Raw genomic sequence first — 22,851 nt, forward strand, 5'->3', positions numbered from 1 at the left:
GGGAAAGCCTCAAGCATACCATCAGTGGTATTGCAACTTTAGTGGAACTTAACTAGGAGAGGGACTGTGGCCCAATGGCAGAGAACATACTTTCCACACATATACACACACACACACGCACACACACACACATATACACATACACACACACAAAATACCTGGTAGATGTTTTTAGATGTTTTAATTGTTTTACCATTTATGTGTTGGCTACCCAGGGCTCCTTTGGCAGGAAGTCTGGGATGGAAATAAGTGAATTAATTAATACTATGATCTCCTCTTCAAATACCATCTTTGTGTTAGGGATGGGATGTTTGAAATAGCTCTTAGTTGCGTGCTCCCACAATTTATCTTCACAAGTTGTGAGTGACGCAGCACAGCTCAGCAAAGCAATGTGGAACTGCATTATCCTTTCTTGTCTAATCTTCTTGGTTCTACAGAATCGGTCATTCCCAGCAGTGGTACCTTTCATGTGAAGCTACCCAAGAAAAGAGGTGTGGAGCTTGGGATTACTATCAGCTGTAAGTATGGCTCAGGTTACAGCTGTTTACTTAGAAGTTGTATTCATGTCAGGTTTTCTCCAGGTCCACCATATGTGTGGTGCTGCCCCTTGAAAATAGTTCCAACCTGCAACTGCTGCAAAATGCTGTGGGTGTCACTGCTTTTTATTTATAAACTCAGTATTCCAAAAGATATGGGATGCCGGTGGTGCTGTGGGTTAACCCACAGAGCCTAGGACTTGCCAATCAGAAGGTTGGCGGTTCGAATCCCTGCGATGGGGTGAGCTCCCGTTGCTCGGTCCCAGCTCCTGCCAACCTAGCAGTTCAAAAACACATCAAAGTGCAAGTAGATAAATAGGTACCGCTCCGGCGGGAAGGTAAACAGCGTTTCCATGCACTGCTCTGGTTCACCAGAAGCAGCTTAGTCATGCTGGCCACATGCCTGGAAGCTGTACGCCGGCTCCCTCAGCCAGTAAAGCGAGAAGAGCGCCGCAACCCCAGAGTTGGCCGTGACTGGACCTAATGGTCAGGGGTCCCTTTACCTTTTTATTCCAAAAATTAGTAATTTCAATAAATCCTAATAGTTTCACATTTTGATATTTATCCAAAGTTCACACTTAAATCAGTCAAGGCATCTTAGTAGAATTACATCAGATTAGTTCCTGGCTGCATCTAGTGTTGTGACCATTATATTTAATATTCAAATTCCAGATGAGTGCATACTTAAAAATAAAACTAAATAGCCATAGCTACATCACCACCTCTTGACTATAAAATGGAACCAATAGTGGCTGGCATCAGAGGGCTTTTGTGAATATGAACATAATTATGAAACAATTAAGAAACAATAATGTAACTGATGATGGTATGTCAAGTGCAGGTGATCAAAGCATGTGATACTTGCTGCAAAACAGATACTTGCTGAGTTTTGCAGTAAGTGGAGTAAACAACTGGTCCTTTTAAAATAAGTTGTGTAATATGTAATGTGCCTCTTCTGGCCTCAGCTGGAATACTTTAATTCAAATACTTTAATTAAAGTCTTAGTTAAAATAGCTTCTCCGAGGATTGCTTGAGAGGGTCACATCTTGCAAGATATCATTTTGTCTAATCGTGATTAAAACTCTTCCTGTACTGTATAAGTTTCACAAAATATTTTGAACTTGTAAGCAGGTCAAGATCGATTCATATGTTTCCTTTCAATGTGATGAAAACTTTTTTCATTTGGGTCTACGTTTTACCATGTGGTAGAATCTACCTCAGGAGTTGGCACAAGTTTGAAAAGGATCTGTGATCTCACCAAATGATTTGTGGTTGACACCAAACAGTTTAGTAATAGCAATGTCAGTAAGTCCTTTTCCTCCTTCGTAAATTAAAGCGCAATCCTATGCATATCGACTCAGAAGTAAGCTCCATTGAGTTCAGTGGGATTTATTCCTAGGTCAGTGTGTTTAAGATTGCAGTCTGAGGCAGCTGAAAGCAACAAAACTTGGAGGGGAGGAACACCAGGAGTAGATTTTTATGTGAAAAGACTGTGGTTTTAAGACTAGCACTGAAAACCATGTTGGAAGCCCTGATCTTACTACCGCAGACGGGAGACTTTCAACACATGTACATTGGTAGTATGTGAAGCGGAATTTAACCATCCTCAGAAATAGCTTTGTGAATTGTTCTGTTCTGTATTCAGGATTTGGAGGAGAGCTTGAAAGGAATATCCTGCTAGAACAATGTTTAATTTATAAACCCTGTCTTAAGTTAATGGATTCTACAGAAGTATTCTAGTAGTAGTAGATTTTTATGCTGACTGCTCCTCTTTTGTAATTCAGACCTGAAATGTATTTTGTCCTGTGTATATTTGTGTTCCTCAGCTATCCTTGAGTTCTCACGGCTTTTTAAAATCATCTCTCTCCCCCCGCAAACCCTTATGAACACTTTGTTTCTGAGATGTGGCTTTATTGCTGTATTAGACTTTGTTTAATTACACATTTCCCAAATGCTGCTTTGTCTCAATCAATAGTAGAAGGTGTTTTATAACTGGCAGAGTCACTGGTGCATGTGAGTTATGTGCTCGAGCTCCTCTGAGGGGAATAATTTCCCAGTCCAAGTCATTATGCATCCTATTAAAAACACAAAATGGACATGTGTTTTGAGACACTTCATCTATCATACCATAAAGCAGAAGTAGACAGGCTCCCTGCAGATATTGTGGGAGCATGCCTACGAATCAGGAAAAGTAAATAAGAATGTTGAACATCCTTCCTCTTTTGTTGTGCTGAGACATGAGCTGGTTCCCTCAAAACGTGGAATCACCCTTAAATGCCCCTTAGTGTGAATACTGTGATCCATACAAAGGCACCCAGCTGACCGAGTTGTGGGCTCAATTTGTGCAGTTACTAGCAAGACTGAGATCTCTTTACTTGCCAGCTGCAACAATGAAGGAGAGCAGGGTGCAGGAAGGGTAGCTTGTGAAATAGTATCAAGTTGGTTTGAGAACAGCTTGCATTTCTGTTGTCAAAATGCCTGGTTATTGATCTGCAGAAATGTCACAAAGCTAAGCGTGTTTAATGTAGTAATACCTAAGAAAGAGAGTGTTTGATTGAGGTTTCTCCAGATTTCTTCTGCGGAGAGTATTTTAACTTCTAAGCCTCAGACTCAGACTACAGTGAAACTTTGGATCAGAAGCCATACACACGCAGACCTACGTACACATGAGTCTTCTGGTGCAATGAAGCATTATATAAGGAAGTTTCTTTTAAAAAAGAAATTATAATTCCAAACAGGTGATTGGCCTGTAGTTAGCAATTGGTGGGATGGCGAGCCTCGGTCATATAGGCTGCAAACAGACATCACACTGAATTTTGGTTTAGCAAGATGTGAACAAAGCTAGCCTTCTTCCCGGCTGACTCCCTTCTCTTTCCTTCTGGGTGACCAAAAGTCTACAAGCTTTAGCTACTACTCTTGGATAGCTGCAATTTGTTATGTTGAATAACTTCAGTTTGTCAGTCCGGGCAACCTGACAAGCCATGGGGCGCTCAGTGGTACAGCTGATCCCTGCAGAAGACAGCTTTGCTAGTATACGCTTTGCACTTGGGAAAGTCATAGAACCATAGAGTTGGAAGGGACCACAAGGGCCAATCTAGTCCAACCCCCTGCAATGCAGGAATCTTTCCCCCCCAATGTGGGGCTCAAACCCATGACTCTTGAGGTTAAGAGTCTCATTCTCTACTGACAGAGCTATGCCAAGTTCCAAGCAGAAAGCATGCAAAGTCGCTTACACTGTGGTCCTCAAGCTTTGGGCAAGGGACTTTTACAAGAGGGCGAGACAACTCACCTGTCAATCATCTGATGTCATAACACCACCTAGTGATTGACAGGCAGGTTGCCCCACCCACCTGTAAAAATTGACCTATGGGAGTGGGATCTGCCTGCCAGGCCAAAATGGTTTCCCACCCCTGCTCTAGAACATAGCACCATAGGAAACAAGGACAATGTCATTTTCATTCACAACTCATGGTGAAGTTCTGGTAGAATAGAATGGCATGGTGGCGTTCTGGTATAATAGAATGGAGATATACATGAAGCCTTTAATATGAATTGCCAGATAATAAGCCTGAGCTGCATATAATGGCTCCATGAATTAAAAACAAAGCAAACCTATTCTAATTTCAGCATTGGATTAAAAGGCCAGCTGAAAGAAAACCTGAGTAGTGAACAGGAAGAGGTGGCACTTGCCCATGAGAATTTAATTTGGCTAATAAGATCTAGTAGGGTTAATTGAATACTAATTGACTGCTGATCAGTAGTCCCCTAAATTAGTTTGTATAATTTGCATATTGGGAGGAGCATCACAGAACAATCAGTACGATACTGAATTACTTTTAAAAGGAGAGTTTGCCTTGTTTAATATTATTAAGCTTTTTTTTTTTGTAAAGTGTTCTAATTATATGTGACTATTTAAAGCAAATTGAATTGTTACCAGTTCTGCTGAATTCTGGGCTGGAAATTCTTTTAATTACCGGTATGCGGAACAGCTTCCTAGACCTATGTTGCTACATCCAAATTAAATATCATTAAGCCTGTTTTGAAAAGCGTAATTCAAATTTTGCCATTGACAAACCAGCTCCAGAGACTGAATTATTTCTTCTCTGATGGTATCTTCTTTTGTGCTTATTAGTGAGTGGGTTGCTGCATTCAGCAATAATGTGTGTTGTACCAGGATAAATGTAGGCCTAGCGTGCATGTCTAACTTTGATGAGAGAAGTGTTGTTTGGGGCAATTACAAGGCCAATTCATGGAGAGTTGGATTATTTTATGCCTCTGCTATCTGTAAGAGCCCTTCAACAAGTTAACCTTAATAAATGCTGGGAAATGGCTGGGAGTAAGATCCATTGGACACGGCCAGCTATGCTTCTGAGTACATGTGTAGAGAATTGCAGTGCTAGACCTTTCTGCCTACTTCTACCATTGCTGATATGATCTAATAATGGTTGATTGGACTATGCATAAAGGTAAAGGGACCCCTGACCATTAGGTCCAGTCGTGGCCGACTCTGGGGTTGCGGAGCTCATCTCGCTTTATTGGTCGAGGGAGCTGGCGTACAGCTTCCAGGTCATGTAGCCAGCATAACTAAGCCACTTCTGGCGAACCAGAGCAGCGCACGGAAATGCCATTTACCTTCCCATCGGAGCGGTACCTATTTGTCTACTTGCACTTTGATGTGCTTTCAAACTGCTAGGTTGGCAGGAGCAGGGGCCAAGCAACAGGAGCTCACCCAGTCGTGGGGATTCGAATCACCGACCTTCTGATCAGCAAGTCCTAGGCTCTGTGGGCCCACAGCGCCACCCGCGTCCCTCTAGCACTATGCATAGGTACTGACTAATTGCATTTTTATATTATTCAATAGAGCGAATTTGTTCAACTAGGAAGGGGAAAAAAACAGGAGAAAGATCTGAACAGCTTTGGAACTGATTCTTGTTATCTCCTTCTATACTATTTCTGTGGTAAAAATGCCCTTAGTTTTAAACAGGTATCGGATGTCCTGGTCTGCCCACAATCAGATGTGGCTGAGAAAAAGTTAATGAAGTGAAATGCTTCCTGGCAAGAAGCCGTACTCTTGGATTCCCTCTACAGTCCTATGTGACGGGGCTGGGGGAACTTCAGGCCAATGGATTGAATGTGGCCCTCAGGCCTGCTTGGGATCTGTCTGTGAGCTGCAATAGTGCCTGCTGCTTGCCTGGAGGGAGGATGCAATGGGTGGACATGTATGTTGGAACCTCTGGATTTTGTGTGACTGGAACGCAGCCTGCTGTGCAAAGATAATAGTCACATGTGTTGCTCCATCCACTTTTATCTCTGGCCTTCTCCACAACTAGTATGCAGCCTCTGAAAGGTTGCTCATAAGGGAACGCACCTGTTGCACTGGAAAATGTTCCCCGTCCCTACTCTATGGGTACATCATCTTGTTATATGTGGAATCTCTAGGACACCTGCTCCTTCCCCTTTTACTCTTGAGCTATCTTTGTGGATCTGTCCGCTGTGATACTCCTGCCACAGGAGAAGGAAAAGGTTGCACCACCAAAGATAGCTGAAGGGTGGTGGGTGTTCCACAGTATTTCCTCTTACCCCCATTCACCACCTCTCCAGCTTTTGGTCACTTGGATTTCTTTATTGCTCTCCTAATAATGGTTCTTGCCACCCCTTTGCTTCCCAAGCCTAGTTTTTCTGGAGCCATCTGCGCTCACCCTTTGTTAGGGATGTTGGAGGATTCTGAGGGGAATGGAAATTGCTTCTTTTTGCTTATTCGTCCCACGTCTGGAGCAGAAATCAGTCCAGCAGATATGATCAATATTTGCTTCTCTTGTTCTTTTCAGTCCGCAAATGATGCATAATCGATAACTTCCCCTCCCCGAGCTGCATTGCATTTCCTTTGCATTGAAATGAATGGTATTTGTGTTTAAATAAATGGTGTGGAGTAACGTGATGATAAATTAACCACGTAATGAATTATGTAAGATTCTACTGTATCAGACAATTCCTGAGAGGAATTGTATAGCTTCTGTTGGCAGTCAAACTGCAGTGGAGCAGAAACAGTGCTGCATGAGACGAAACAAGGGTCTGAACAGAAACCGATGCCTTCTTACTCTTCTCTTGTCCAGGTCATTGGTCTCTGTGAATACGACTTGGTTGTTTGGATCATAAGATAAATCAAGTTGTGGTAGTTCTCCCCCCCCCCTCCTACTCTCCACAGCTGATTGGGGATTCAAGCCTGGGGGTCCTCCAGTCTAACCATTGCCCCACACGGGCTTATATTATTGCCTTCATCATGACGCCATGAAAGGCCAGAAAGATATCTCCTGTTTGGGGATAAGTGTGTAGAAATGTGTTGTTCTTAAAGTGCCTGTCAATGCCAATGCTTAATAAACTTTAGGCCAAGTGTTAGGCTTTCTCAGCATGAATCTTCCATTCAATTTTGAATTCCAAAGACTTGTATAATGCCTACTTTGTGAAGTTAGTGTAATGCTAAAGATTATCCTAGAGGTACAGATTGAGTTTTGACTCTGTGGTATCTCTCTCACAACAGCAAGCAGAAAGTCTGGGGAGCCTTTAATTATCTCTGATATCAAGAAGGGAAGTGTAGCACACAGGTAAGTGAAGAATCTAATTTTCCACTTACAAGTCTCAGACACTAAATCAGCTGAACCCAGTTAAGACATATGAAGACCCTGATATTGGTTCAGACTTCCAAGCCACCTGTACCCATATTGTCTGCTCTGACTATCTGCAGTTCTAAGAATATAAGAAGAATGAGGAGGGGGAAAATAGATGTCAGAGATACAAAGAATAAGCATAAGAAAAGCCCTGCTGGATCACCCTATCCAATCCAACGTCCTGTTCATACAGTGGCCAACCAGATGCCTATAAGAAGCCAGCAAGCAGGGCCTGAAGGCAACAGCAAAGCTCTTTCCCAGTCCAGCCTCCCGAGATCTTTTCAGCTTAAGATGTTGGGGGTTGAACTGGGACGTTCATTGTGCAAAGTATGTGCGTTCTTCCTCCAAGCGATGGCTCCTTCCCAAACATCAGGACCAATGAACTGTAACGCCAAACATTTTCCATGTCTTCCGAAGTTCACAGATGTTTGCATATTCTCCTCCTGTGCGTAATTAGACTTGCTAAAGTTATTCACAAGGTGTGCCATGGCCTGACATTTCCTTTGGCCTCAGTATAGAAGTAGGTCTAATTAGAGTACAGTGCTGGCTTTAATAAATTAGTATTTTATAAGCATACTGACTCCTGGAATCTCACTTAAGCCTACTTGATTCCAGTACAAGCAGTCTTGCCAGCACTGCCTTGTTATATAAAAGTAGAACATACATACATTAAGAGTTTGCTCTCTGAGTTACGTACAGTATAAACTGGTCTATATTATTTTGACGTAGCCAACATGGAGGCTTCCAGATGTTGTTGGACTCCAACTCCCATCAGCCCCAGCCAGCAAAGCCAGTGATCAGGGCTGATGGGAGTTGTGGTCAAGCATCTGTAGGGCAACAAGTTGGCTACCTCTGCTCTGGATGACGCACCATGAGAGATGAGGACAGCCAATAACAGCACCTCCCTATGTCCTTTCATGATGTATGGAGAAAACTGTAATTCACAAAACGCTTTCTTGACACCAGCTTCCTTCACATTTACCTGTGACTCATTTTTTTATTTTCTCACTTATTTAAGGTACCCCAATTGAAATGTTGAAAGGCTGCCTAACTTTCACCAGCTAAGGGAATTGCTAATAATGAGGTGTATTCTCAGGCTGGATTTTAGTTATTTGAACCTGTTTCTATGCAGAAATATCTTGTTTTTTTTTAATCATTAACCTGGGCAAATTCTCTTCTGCAGAAGAGTTGCCATACCACCCACAATACTGCAACAGCTCTTGGAGAAGAACTAAGTATGCAGCTATTTGGAATGTGTTAAACACAGGCTTGTTTTTCCCCCATTGCTCACAGGACTGGCACCTTAGAGCCCGGAGACAAGCTGTTAGCCATTGATAATATCCGACTCGACAATTGCTCAATGGAGGATGCGGTGCAGATCTTAAAGCAGTGTGAAGAACTTGTCAAATTGAAGATCAGGAAGGATGAGGATAATTCTGGTACGAAAGCACTGAATCAAGCTGTTTCTGAGCCATTTTAATAAAACACTCCAATACTTAAGAAAAGCCTGGCAGAGAAACTGGAAAACTGTTGTTCAAGTAATTGGTGTGTACATGTGCATGTGCATTTATGTGTTGGTGCACATGTGCACATAGCAAATGCCTACAAACCTACGCTAAGGCTTAAATGTTACTTACTGTTTTGCTAGGAAATACTTTGAGGTTTGATGCATACCATAGCTGTCAACGTTTTCCTTTTCTTAAGGGAAATTCCATTATTCCGAATAGGATTCCTCCCAAGAAAAGGGAAAAGTTGACAGCTATGATGCATACCTTGAAGATTCCTTATCATTATTAAATAAGTGTTTATACATTGAACAGAGCACCAGTATCTAAATGGCCTTATTAGAAACATAGGTATATTAATGGAAACAAAATTGCCTAGCTAATAAATGCAGTTATGTACAGTCCAGTAGACAGCAGATTCCAGTAGACAGCAGACATGCTCCATTTCTTGATGCACACATTATCCACCTGTTTTCCTTCCCTTATTGTTTTTCTTTGTGACATCGTTTTCATTCATTTTCATATTTAAACTGTTTTAACATGGTTGCATTGAGATATATACCGTATTTTTTGCTCTATAAGACTCACTTTTTCCCTCCTAAAAAGGGGAAATGTGTGTACGTCTTATGGAGCGAATGCAGGCTGCGCAGCTATCCGAGAAGCCAGAACAGGAAGAGTTGCTGCGCAGCGATCCCTCTTGCTGTTCTGGCTTCTGAGATTCAGAATATTTTTTTTCTTGTTTTCCCCCTCCCAAAACTAGGTGCGTCTTGTGGTCTGGTGCATCTTATAGAGCGAAAAATACGGTATTTGTTTACACTACAGTATGTGGCACACAGCAATTTCTTAAAATTAAAATCCAAACGGCAATAAACACTCAGATAAATGTTTCTGGATATATTAATTAGCAAAGTTGCATCAAAGCATATATACCAAAATTAATTACAAATATGAATTGATCCATTTACTTAGTTAAAGGTATTTTGTATCAATAACAATTAGAATTCATGGGAAATTGTAAGAAGCGGGAAGGAAAAGAATTAAAATATGCACTTCATTCCTTCCTGTATTATAATGAAATTAGTAATCACATGCTACTAGCTATTAAGCAATAAATGATCATTTCCCAATCCTCTTTGGCGGTTACTGGGTTGTTGTTTTTGATAACTGGAAAGAACAAGCAGTAGGTCTAATGGAAGTTAATAATCAGCCTGTATCTTCTAGATGATCTAGGACTAATCTCAGGAATTCCTTTAGTTTAGGGTGATTTCTATAATCAGAGCCCTCCTTTCCTCTTAACAGATGAGCAAGAAACAACTGGTGCTATCATCTACACAGTGGAGCTAAAGAGATACGGTGGACCCCTGGGAATCACTATTTCAGGGACCGAGGAGCCTTTTGACCCAATTGTCATTTCAGGACTGACAAAACGAGGGCTGGCGGAAAGGTGAGTTGCAATTTGCATCCTAATGGGCAGGCATGATATAATGATACTCCGAGTGTAATCCACTGGGAAGCTCTTCTGCTCATTTGTACCACTGAATTAAATGGAGCCTGCATACGTGGGTGGTGTAGATCTTTCTGCACAGTTACGTGGCTGTGCGTGTAAGGAAAGAGAGGAGAGAGAACTTGGTTGCACGTGATCTTGAGAGGAGACATGAGAGGTTTGTGCGCTGAATGGCTGTCACAGTTTCTGAGCTCCCAATGGGCAATTTTGTGTTGCTTGGGAAACTGTGAAGCTTCTTCCAGGTAGTATATTCAGTGCTATTATGTTTATGCATTGGTGGATATGTTTGTGCAAGGTGTGTGTGTTTTTGTGTGTTTGTGTGTGTGTGTGTGACAGTTACAAGCAAGGAACCAATCAGGAGTGTTGTGTTCAAAATGTGCAGCCACATAACCTTAGAATCATAGAGATGGAAGGGACCCTGATGTTCATCTAATCCAGCCCCCCATAATATAGGAATACGTAGCTGTAGCATATGGGGATTGAACCTGCAACCTTAGCATTATCAGCATCATGCCCTAACCAACTGAGCTATCCCGCTTGTAATTTGTGGACTGTTTGTTTACATGCTTGTGAAATTGCTGGGGGTACATGACATTCCCCCCCACCTCAGTTTTTCCTGTGGATCCTTTGTTCTTTTCACCACCATCACCCCGTTCACATGTAACCACTGCAAACTGGTAACGTCGGTCCTTGCAGGAGAACCCCTGCAACTATCATTCTGAAATTGGGCAGGCTTCATTTCCTCAGAAGGGGCGGCCATATTTGCAAACAGCACACCATTTTTTATATTTCCCAGTTCTAATGAATGGAGAACGCAGAACTTCACTTGTATACAGAATGGCTCGGAACCTGGAGCGCAGATCAAAGTGTAAAAAGCATAGTGCAATTCAGAAACGGATCAGAATGTTTAAAAACAAAATAGATACAAGGTGAATCTTTGGGCCCATGCACATTCCCTTCCCAGAATTTTAAAGCCAGAATTTAGACCAATCCATTCAGCTGCTATTGAAAACAGGAATTTTATAATTTCAGTTCACTAATCCACTGTTTGGAAATAAAGTTAACTTTGCTATTTAAACTGGCACCGTAGTGACCTCTAGTGGATAGTTGAGAAATCAATATCCTGACTCAAAGGAAAAAGCAGGGTGGGGGGAGAGAGAGCATGAAATATAAAGAAGTTGAATTATATCCTTATAAGCTGCCAACAAACAAGATTTCCAAAACTGATTGCTGTTCTGTGTGCTAAGCTTTTGTTTTCTGTGACTGAAAATAGACAGTGTTCTTTTGTTTGGGAGATCTGCAAGCAAAAGTAATTTACTCTCGGAAGGGAGTGGAGTAGCTAGACAGACTCTTCTGATGGGAAGATAAAATATGCTTAAATGACAATTCTTGGAGATTTTACCACAGCTGATGGCTAGAACAGCAGAAGCACAAGGAAAATGGACATGGGTACAGCAAGCATTCTGAAACTGGCCGGCCATTGGTCTCTGTGTACTTAACCAACGCTTGAGTTGTAGTGCAATTTAGAGCATGCAAGGAAATGAATGTCTGTTGCAGCTGTAGCTTAATGGAATAACTGTGATCTAAATGGAGGATATGACAAAATTGGCCTTTGCATCCATTGGAAAACAACCCACAGTTGAGCCGTACCTTGAATTCCACCTGTGAGCTGGATGGTGTACTTAGGTCATGCAAAGGCAGCCTTTATTATTGCGGTCTCCTTGTGCAGCACCCCAAGGGTCAGGTGAAATTCACTCAACCCTTTGTAGTTCACAGTCTATTTAGATGAATTACTAAAGTCAAGCAAGCCCGGATCAAACTGAATGGGTCACTTCCCTGAGGAATACTCTTTCTTTATAGAAGAAGAGTTTGGATTTGATATCCCGCTTTATCACTACCCGAAGGAGTCTCAAAGCGGCTAACATTCTCCCTTCCCTTCCTCCCCCACAACAAACACTCTGTGAGGTGAGTGGGGCTGAGAGACTTCAGAGAAGTGTGACTAGCCCAAGGTCACCCAGCAGCTGCATGTGGAGGAGCGGAGACGCGAACCCGGTTCCCCAGATTACGAGTCTACCGCTCTTAACCACTACACCACACTGGCTTTATACCATCTTCACTGTGTTTTGTATGTTTTGTAGTGTTCATAGGTGAATCATATCTTTTATTATGGGCACCATACATTCTGTAACGCAACTCAAAATTAGTCTATTCACCATAGCCAGACAAATGACAAGGCAAAATATTGGCCTCACCAAACATTTGGATGACGTTCTGCTGCTTGGCGCATTTTTGTTCCTCTGCCTGCTACTCTGGGGCAATGTTACCCCCCCCTTTCTTATTTGACATCGCTGTCTTCTGCCTTCTTTGGCTTCACTGCCATTTGTTCTGATTGGCTATGGCAACCCTTTTTTTTTTTACAGGTATTCTTGACATCATGATGTCAGACATTGGCTGTGGCTTCTTCCCATGGCAGTGAGGGCAAAGGGACTTCCCACTTGCTGCTCACATGGCATCATAATGACTGCAGGTGGTTGAAACCTGTCGCAGTTCAAAGGAGGTCACTGATCAACAGATTGGTGGTTACAACAAGCCACTCTGAATGCACCCTCTAGCACCAATCAGCTGACTATCGCTGAAAGGGCTTCTTCAAAGGAGATTGCTGTAACCACCAAACAGCTGATTGGTAACCACTTTGATGTCTCTGCAGAAGTAAAAACACAGTATTAATAAATGGAGCATTTTCCCCTCTGCAGATGATGCAGCTTGGATTCAAAGCCCAATGGGGAGCTCCCTAGTGTAGCTGATCCCAGCATGGCTCCCAGTCAGCTGGCCAAGGGGCAACTGAGAGCTCCCTTAAATCCACATCCATATGACATATGATGTCAGGTGTGCAGATGGTTTGTGAGAAACCACTCCATGGGCCAATTTGGGATCTGTGCTGGGCCTAATGGGGCCCAAGAAGTGAAGGTTCCCAAACCCTGGCAGATTGCCTATGCAGAGATATGCATATACAGGTCTGGGGTTTTTTGTTTGTTTGTTTGTTTCAATTGGAATTCATGGATCAGCCTTTATAGATGATTGAGAAGCATTATGTGTAGAACGGGTGAAGACATGGGCTTCTCTTTCCATTATAAATCACTGAATTTGGAGAAGTGCCTGCTAATCTGGAAATAGTTGTGCATTTGTTTTCATGTTTTTCTTCTGATTACCACAGAACTTTAAATCTTGCCACACGTGCATCCATCAACTGAACATGGATATCTTTATTTATGGGCTGGTTTAATGAAATTACTGTCTTGCATAACAGTTGGAATTTTCCTTTGCTTGTTCTTTAGGACTGGAGCGATCCATGTAGGAGACCGGATATTAGCTATTAATAATGTAAGCCTTAAGGGGAAGCCTCTGAGTGAAGCCATTCATCTACTCCAGATGGCTGGAGAAACTGTAACTCTGAAGATCAAGAAGCAAACCGAAAGTAAGCCCTCATTCTAAAAATCTGTGTGTATCATCTGGCACACCTGGAGCCAAAATCAGTACAGATCAATGTAGCAATCTCCACTTCTTGGACAAGGTTCTTGGGCAGTCACTGGCCAAATCCAGACTCTCTTGGATGACACTGGTTTTCCCAGATCTATTTTGATTTGGGTTTAGGCCTGCTTTTGGTGCACAAATTGCCTCGGTGGCCCTTTGTCGGAAGAGCCGCAGTGGGAATGTGTCCCTGTTTTATTATCCTTGATCCAGTGGCTTTTGATACCATTAACGATTGTCTTCTTCTGGAGTGGCTGTCCACATTGAGAGTGGGCGCCACCACTGTGATGATTCCAGTCCCACTTGGGTGGCTGTTTTCACAGGGTGATCCTTGAGGGATATTGTTTGGCCTCATGGAGCCTTTCTGTGTCAGCTTCTGGAGAGTTCTGTATTATCTCCCATGCTATTCAGCCTCTACATGAAACTGCTTAATGGGGTCATCTCGAGTTTTGGAGTACATGGTTAGCAATTTGCTGGAGACACACATCTCTGCTTCTCCTATACATCTTCAGGTGAGGCAGTGGGTGTGCTAGATCAATGTTTTGCCCCGGTAATGGATTAGATGAGAGCCAATAAACTGAAGCTTAATCAGACAAGACTGAGGTCCTGTTAGTGCAGCGGTTCTCAACCTGTGGGTCCCCAGATGTTGTTGGACTACAACTCCCATCATCCCTGAGCCTTGCTAGCTAGGGGTGATGGGAGTCGTAGTTCAACATCTGGGGAAGCACAGATTGAGAAAGGCTGTGTTAGTGGGTGGTTCCCTAAACCAGATGGATGGGATGTAACCTGCTCTAGATGTTGTTGCACTCCCTCTGAAGGAGCAGGTAGATCCTATAGCTTGAGGATACTTCTGGATCCATTACTGTTGTTTGAGGCTCAAGTGAACTGGGCAGCCAAGTCTGCTTTCTATGCTCTGGTAACCTCAAGGCTGGATTACATCAATGCATGGGGCTGCCTTTTAAGACAATTTGGAGACTGCAGCTGGTGCAGAATTCAGAGGCTAGACTGTTAACTGAGGCAGAGTGGTCCAAACATGTAACACCAGTTCTGTCATGACTGCACTGGCTACGATTAGTTTCCGGGCTGTATTCAAAGTGCTGGTTTTGACCCATAAAGCCTTAGGACCCAAACCTTCACTGCCTTGCAAGATATCTTTGGGAGAAGAAAAGGCTAAGAAGTAAACCCTACACCAATTCGGAGTGGAGTCCCTAAGAGACTGGATGGCCCCTTGTACACCTCCTTCTGGCAACTCCTGCAGCCAAGTTGGTGCCAAATGTATTGCTCTGCTCAGAGGCACCAGCTTCTGAAGGAGAATTGGGGGGAGGTGATGTCACATGGTACATGATGCCGTATGAGTGACATCAAGACATTGGGGGGGCCTTTAAAAATATATGAGGTCAATGCATAAATGCATTGTATAATGATTGCATCCTCTGTCTACATTATTAAACTGCTGTTCCCTTTAATACTATTCCTGTTAATGCCCCTGTTGTGTTGGACTACTGGATTGTGGGCAAATGTCTTAGTTTCCTTGGGAGACTTCTTTAAAACAAGGAGAAGGAGGCAAAAGCACCGAGATCAATAGGTGACTCCATTGACAGGTATAATCTCAAGCACCCACTTGAGAATCTGTTTAAGAAGTTGACTAGATTTTGAGCTGTCTGCTTCCCTTTAAAAAACATCTTCAGACCTGCCGATGTGGAAAGTGATTTTTATTTCTCCTCTCCTTCCTTAACACTGTTCGAGCAGCCCCACTTTGACGCAGCATTAAGTTTCTGAAAGAATTGCTGAAAAGCCAATTGGGGGAAAACTTAATCGGCATCCTTCACTGCCAACCACCTGTCAGTCAAGCATCTCACATCAGACTCTGTGTCTCTGCAGAGTCCCTTACTTTTGAAATTCTGATGCAGCAGCAACCTTGCCTGCCAAACTAAGGAGCTCAGCCAATGTCTTGAAAGGGCTGAAGTTCACTTTAAAGTCCTGACTGATGTTCATGTGTAAAATTGAGAAATAGGCCTCTGTCCTTCTGTTCTTTGCTTTTAATGAAGACAACTTGACAGTGTAACCATGCAATTTAATTTTCATGCTTGAAGGGACCATTAGATTTCAATCACATCCATTTTCCTCCCTCTCTGATTCAGTCTTTCGGCTCTTCATGAACACAGAGGATTTTCCGGGTGCAGTCCCTCCTACTTTCCTTCCTAGCCACTGATAAATTAGATCTCCTACTTGCTCAGAGTGTAGTTTTTCCTCTTGCTTTCTTAGCACTTTTTACTCTGGCAGAGATAAAACACCTCCCTCACCTCTGATCTCCTTTAAGTCTCTTTCCTGCTGCAAGGAGTTGTACGGACATCCATAAACAAAGACAACTGCAATACGTTATTGTACTTCTCTCCAGTCTCACTCACTTTTCTCTCTTTTTTTCTTTTCTTCAAAAGACCTGTGACCTGCCTAGAGCTAACTTGGGGGGGGGGGTTTGAAGTGTTTGAGGAGAGAGGTAGTTCCCAGTTTCTGCTGGAAGCAGAAGCTACCACTAAAATAGTTGTGCTTTAAAAACAACCAATCTGAGATTTGCAGGTCTTAAAACATCCTCTTGAAATCACTCTTCTGCTGTGGAACTTCCTCAAGAGGTTGCAGAGGCAGCACTTTTCAGGTTTGACTTGCTTTTGGAGGAGACCAAACTTGAGACTTGTGGTGTTTCTAAAAATATTTAATTTTACAACTATAAAAGTAAAACTGTGTGTGTGTGTCTGTGTGTGGAGTTGATCAACTCCTGACAGGTGGGTCAGCTTAGATCCCCAGAGAGAAATACCTGCACCTAAGGATGGTCAAATCTGTCAATTTCACTTTCTCATTATTTTACTTAAATTCAGTTTGCCATGTTTCTGCAGCAATTTGCAATTATAGTTTTTTTAATCCCCATGAAAATTTGTCAGAATTTCTCCTAATAAATACATCTTTTTGTATGCAGTTTTGACTAATGTACACGTTTTTGAAAGCAATTTCCCCTAATATGATGCATTTTATTATCTCTTTATTAATATATGCATTTTAATACATTCTTTCCCCTAACATATATTCTACACATTGTTTGGGATGGAGAATTGCATTGCTAAATTTGGAGAAGTGCAAATTTCAAAGGATAGGTGTGCTTTGATTTGCACATTTCATAGAATTGTAGTGTTGGAAGGGACCTCAAGGGCCATTTAGTCCAATTTCTCTTTTTAAGAGGTGCACATTAGGTAGTTACTTATTAAAATGCAAACTAAATTGAATTTCTCCTCCATCCCTTCATCCTCTCCAATGTGCCTTCCAATCTCCACGTCAGTGCTCTCTTTCCTGCTCACTCCATCATCCTAAAAAACTGCAGTTTCTTTCACACAGAGACCCAACCTTAGCTGAGTCTGGGAATCACCATCCCCCAACGTCTCTCACAGTCCAGAGATGATCTCTGTACCTCTCAACCATTAGCTATTATGGTGTGAAACACGTTAATAGTCTTTCGCAGAGCTTTCCCCAAGAGAGGATGTAGCTGGCACAGCTCGTCCAGCAGTCATAATGATATTTTTACTCACAGAAGCTCTTTGGAGCACTTTCTGCGTATGACACATGAGTCAAAATGAACGGAGGAGAGTGAATTCCTATCAATCATTCTAAGCCTGAGCTATTTGAAATTGGAATTCCACAGCCATCTCAAGTACTCCACCATAAGCAATTTAACCCATCCTAATTTGGGGAGACTATAGTGGGCTCCCCCCTTTCTTTAAAGTACAGTCTTTATCTCAGGAGATGTTCTAAGGTGAAAGAGAAAATTGTCAAGGTGATGGTGGTTTTAAGTGTTGAGTAAAGAATAAATCACTTTACAATCACTAAATCAGAAAAGCCACTTACTTGGAAATAAGTCTTTTTACTTGATTTCACTGAACTTACTTGCAAGCAGATGCACTTAAGATCACACGCTGGCAGTAGTCGTGATCTGTGTGATTTTTACACCTGGAAAGCTGCTCCCCCACTCTTAATTTCACATTTGGTTGGTGCAACTTGAAGCTGCCATGGGTCAAAAAGGCTTACAGGATGAAGGGGAAAGAAGGGCAGCACCCCCTTGCTACAGGGCTAAGGGAACATCAGTGTTCTGCACACCAAACCCTACATCTTCTGAAAAACACAACATTGGGCCTGCAACCTGATATGAGACTTACCAACCATTAAGGTAAAGGTAAAGGTACCCCTGACCGTTAGGTCCAGTCGCAGACGACTCTGGGGTTGCGGTGCTCATCTCGCTTTACTGGCTGAGTAATGTGAGCTTCCGGGTCATGTGGCCAGCGTGACTAAGCCGCTTCTGGTGAACCAGAGCAGCGCATGGAAATGCTGTTTACCTTTCCGCTGGAGCGGTACCAGTTTATCTGCTTGTACTTTGAAGTGCTTTCATACTGCTAGGTTGGCAGGAGTAGGGACCAAGCAACTGGAGCTCACTTCATCATGGAGATTCAAACCGCCGACCTTCTTATCAGCAAGCCCTAGGCTCTGTGGTTTAGACCACAGTGCCACCCATTAGCTGGTGATTATAACATGACCGAAAGAGAGCAGGCAAGCTTCACAGAAATGTCTCTAACATTTTGTGCATACCTGTGCATCTTTATTTTGACCCCAGGGACTTACCCAAAACAGTCTGGGAGTATAAATGAAGTGAGCGACCCAGAAGATGACCTGACTGATTCCCAGAAAACTAGCAAACTCTCTGAGATTTATTCCACCACAATCCCCAGTGTGGACAGTGCAATGGAATCCTGGGACGGTTCTGGCATTGATGCTGGTTATGGAAGTCAGGGTGAGTCTGCCTTTAATGTGTGAATGCATAAGTTTGTCTCCTCCCTCCCAACTCCATTTTGAATTGCTGAGGGCCAGTTCATACATTTATATTTGAGGGGATAAAGGTTCACGCAAGTGAACATTGCCATGGGGTCAGCAGTTACAGCGAACCCCTTCAACTTCCATTTACAGGTGTGGTTTGGATTCAAACCTCACCAGCAAATGGACAAAGCAGGGTGCTTTGTCCATCTGGTTGCACGATTAAATTCCCCCTAGACATACAGGATGTCTACTGCAGAACTAGAAATAGGAGACAGACTTCCCATCCAGCTAACTTAACCATAAGATTGTCTTTCCTCAACGTAGCCATGTAAAAATGACCTGATCCTTCCTGTTTGTCTCTCTGCTCCCCATCGGATCCCAGTAGGTACATACTTGCCACAAGCTGTTGGCATTGCACTTCACCCCCATGAATGGAGATCCAGCAGACAGAAGAACAGTACCCCTCCTGGTGATCCCAGGAAGAGTTACCCCTTTATGGATGGCAGTTTCAGTGAAGATGACTGGGAGAAGCCCAGCAGGTATGTGAGGCTTGTAAGAAAACGAGGGGGAAGGATGGGCCTGTGTGTGTGTGCACATTCATATGGATCTCAAGGACGAGGCATGCCTACATGTCTTACCTGACTCCGTTCGATTTGTCTCCCGTTCTTCATCCCAAAGGAAGGGGTCAATATCAGCTTCAACTATTCCTGAAGGAATTTGACATGAAAACATTCAGATCTATTTATTCATCCACGTTCCAAAAGGGACATGTCGTACAGAAAGCCCAGGCCTCGCCTGTGTTTTTAGAGAAGAAATGGAACTGCAAGTGGACTGCTGGGCTAGTCTGATGAGTGGTCATTTTATTAAGTTGGATTTCTAATTGGAATGAAATAATGCTGGCATTTAGAAGTCGGCGTCTCACCTTTTCTGAATGCCCAGGCTTAAGTTTCATTACAGCGGGGTGTCATCTTAACAATGGCGTTGAAGCGATGGAGAGAAATTAAAAAACCTTTAATGTGTGGCCCACATTTGTTCTTTTGGGTGTTGACTAAATGGCAGTCCATAGCTGCTAGGTATGTGAAAGGCCATATATGAAAGCAATCTAGGGTGGATGCTTATACATGACGCTGATTTTTATCTCTATCCTATCTATTCTCTGTTTTTCTGATTACCAGTAGGTATACAAGATCACATGCAAAAGTGTGTCCTGGTGATGTTGTCACCAAAAAGTCATTTCTAAGTTCCTTTTCCACTGGTGCAATGTTTTTCACGTGAGCAGGAATCCAGTATTGCAGATCTGGAATCTGATCTTTGCACTAATGTTGTTAGAAGAGCTGTGTGTGTGTGTGGGTGGGTGTGTGTGCGCGTGCGCGTGCATGTACGTACGTACACACACTCACATGCGTAAAATGGGGTTAAAATAATACTAAGGTGCAGCATGTTAGACATCTGTAAGTGTCTGTTTGGATGAAGCCCAGGGTTCAGCATTAAATTAGCAAGTATTACATGGGAATGGAGGGCGAGGGGAGAGATACCAATTCCATAAGGTTTTGAGTGGCCTATGCAGCCTGAACTAATCCCACTAATTTTCCAGTTTGAACTAGAAGGGATTGGCATAGTCCTCATATGGCTCGTGGGTGCCAAGTGACCCGAATCTGTTTGCTGTGATAACTCAGGAATCTGCCATCTGCAAATGGCCTAACTGCTCATCACTCTGCTGTCTTCCACACCTCAGCAGTTCATCAAAGGCTGCCCAACCACAGACCTTGCTTTGACCTTAGACTCCTTGCCATTCAGTTGGGTTACCTGAGTTGCTGTGGTTTGTGCTGGCTACATCTGGGTTGGCAAGCAGCTGTGAAAACAAAGTCAGTCTTGGTCCAAACAAGACTCTGTCCAAAGGATAAGGGAAAGTGGGCGAGGATGGAAGAAGGCAACTGCATAAAATTAAAAACACGAACCTTCAACTCAACATTCCCTCTGTTTGTATCACAGTTCTTTGTAGTGTTGACTCATTAAAACAATAATCATTTCCTTGGCATGAATTTCCAAAACCATTTCATATGACTTTAGTTCATTTTTAATTGCTGCTCTCCCTTTAGCGATCTAAGAAGTGACATGGAAATGTCCACGCAAATGAGAAGCAGGCGTCGCAGTTGTGCACTTAGCCATTTTTTAAGTGCCGACGAATGATAATAACCTATCAAAATGCCCATCGCGAGAATAGCTTATTTGTGTGTGGAGAGAGGTATTGCACTGCTCTGTGGTCTTCCTGTCAGGCCATTCAGTGTCAGGGTTGGAGAACAGACTTCACCTTCCATACCGCAGTGGCACTAAGTGCAGCGGTTTGGTTTTCCCTCAAGGGAAGAAATGGCAACGAATCACAGAAAGTAAGGTGGCACACCAGTAGGCTCACCCACTTCTTGTCCCAAGTGAATGGAGCCATTTGAAACTCAAGCCTGCTTCACTCAGTGGAGCCACTGGCAGAGGAAGAGGAGTGTGGGGGGGGCGCACCGCCCCTGGCAGTGTGATCCCGGTGGGGTGCCATCGCACCTGCCCCCCTGCCCCCAGGACGCGCGCCAGCCCCGCCCCTGCCTGCTCTCCGCCACTGAGTGGAGCCCCAAACTGAGTTCAATATATCTGGGTTTCCAAGGAGTGTGGTTGAATGTTAAAAGCATGGGGCGGAACGTGGGGAACTGACTCTTATACACAGGGGGAAAGGACTGTTTTGCCCCCTTTTTACCCCTAAAAGAGAGGGTGGTGTGGATATCAGCAAGCACAAACCTCTCTACTTCTTCAAGGGAGAAGTATATAATGAGGAGGGGCAGCAGAATAGATTAGCATTTAGATTTATTGAAAGTATAACTACAGACCCGCGCAAATGAGAGATACAGGTCCTGTTGAACCCTCTGTATATTTCTGCATTTAGTGTTTAAATTGCTTGCCTAGTCTAGGGGAAGCCATTTTATATACATCATTTTTTACATTATATACTCCCACAGATACCTGATGTATTTCTCATTTTCTCACCACGTCTGTTACCCTCTGTGTTTTTCTCTCTCTTCTCAGGTGTTCTGTGTCTCAGATCTGAACTCTGTCCCATCCGCCTTTGTACTAACAGTCTCTGAGGTTCCTGGTTTACCCATAATGCATCCTTTTTTTCTTTTACTTCTCTATTTCACCAAAACGTCTTCCTAAACCTACAATCTTCCTACAGGCACTTTTTATTTTACCCTTTTGAACGTGGCATTACTACACCAGTGTAATTCTTCCTCTTGAAGGACTTTTGCCCTGTTAGTGAAAGTGCATGGAGGTTTTGTATTTGGACTCTCTCTTGCCTGAAAAGTTCATATTGTTTGCTTTTGTATATGAAGACTCTGCCAAGTCTCTGCTTTTACTGGCGAGCCACTTGCTGTAGCCTTGCGGCTTCCACCCTGCTCCAGAAGAGTGCTGACAATCTTTGGTTCCTACGTTACAACAGATATCCCAACCGCCAAAATGGCCTTGAGACCGCACATGAGGATAATTTTTGGCGTGTTTTTGGAGAAGCTTTGGAGGACTTGGAAACATGCGGCCAGTCTGAGCTTTTGAGGGAGATTGAGGTAAATTAACCTTTGAAAGCAGAAGGGGTGTCTAGCTGTGCCACTTCTAGTAAGTTCCCCTCTCTTGGTTCTTCCTGAGCTGCGTCTTTCTGGTTGTGACTGATGGGAGCTGGAGCTAATGGCAGGGTGAACAGGGCGCTCTATATTCCCCCTTCCCTGCATAGTCAGAGTGTCACCCTTTATAAAGGGTGCTTCCTTTCAAGGTAATATCACTAGAAGCTTATAGTATGCATCTTGAGCAGGTTGAGCAGGTATTACAAGGGTACAGGCACACAGGAAGGTTAGACTTGTTTTCCCCAAAATCTATATTAGCCTTTGCCAGCCTAATCCAAACTAGCACTGCTCTCCCAAGCAGAAAATTGGGATTTTCATCCCTTTTTTTTTGTTTGTCAGAAGCATGGCTCCTGCGTTTCAAGTGCTTGAAGCGGTCAAATTATCATCCATGTGTAAGGCTAGGTACATAACAGCTTAAAGTGGATTAAATGTTTATTGCATTGAACACATAACATTGTCCCCATCTAAGTGGCACTTCCCTGTTTAGTTCAGATTTTCCCAATAATGCAGTAAGGAAACAAAAATCCTACATAAAATTGCTTATTGCCCAACTGTGGACATACTGAAGCACATGATGGAGGTGGGTTGGATCTCTCATGTGCGTGGTGA

General features: G+C 43.1%; 1 protein-coding gene across 8 annotated transcripts in view; it reads left to right on the top strand.

Moving 5' to 3' along the window:
• GRIP2 (glutamate receptor interacting protein 2) overlaps positions 1-22,851 on the top strand; it is a 364,533-nt gene that overhangs the window by 333,257 nt on the left and 8,425 nt on the right. For 7 of the 8 annotated variants that reach the window (XM_083602688.1, XM_083602686.1, XM_083602685.1 and 4 more), the window contains exons 14-21: positions 438-518; positions 7,075-7,138; positions 8,495-8,640; positions 10,006-10,150; positions 13,546-13,685; positions 18,390-18,566; positions 18,972-19,128; positions 22,068-22,188. In XM_083602688.1, the coding sequence (XP_083458814.1) occupies positions 438-518; positions 7,075-7,138; positions 8,495-8,640; positions 10,006-10,150; positions 13,546-13,685; positions 18,390-18,566; positions 18,972-19,128; positions 22,068-22,188 (1,031 nt within the window). Of the gene's footprint in view, positions 1-437; positions 519-7,074; positions 7,139-8,494; positions 8,641-10,005; positions 10,151-13,545; positions 13,686-18,389; positions 18,567-18,971; positions 19,129-21,655; positions 22,189-22,851 lie in introns of all 8 variants that reach the window. The other variant, XR_014545297.1, reaches the window with a different exon arrangement.

The sequence above is a fragment of the Podarcis filfolensis genome, assembly GCF_964270895.1.
Source record: "Podarcis filfolensis genome assembly, chromosome: 2".
Classification (NCBI taxonomy): domain Eukaryota; kingdom Metazoa; phylum Chordata; class Lepidosauria; order Squamata; family Lacertidae; genus Podarcis; species Podarcis filfolensis.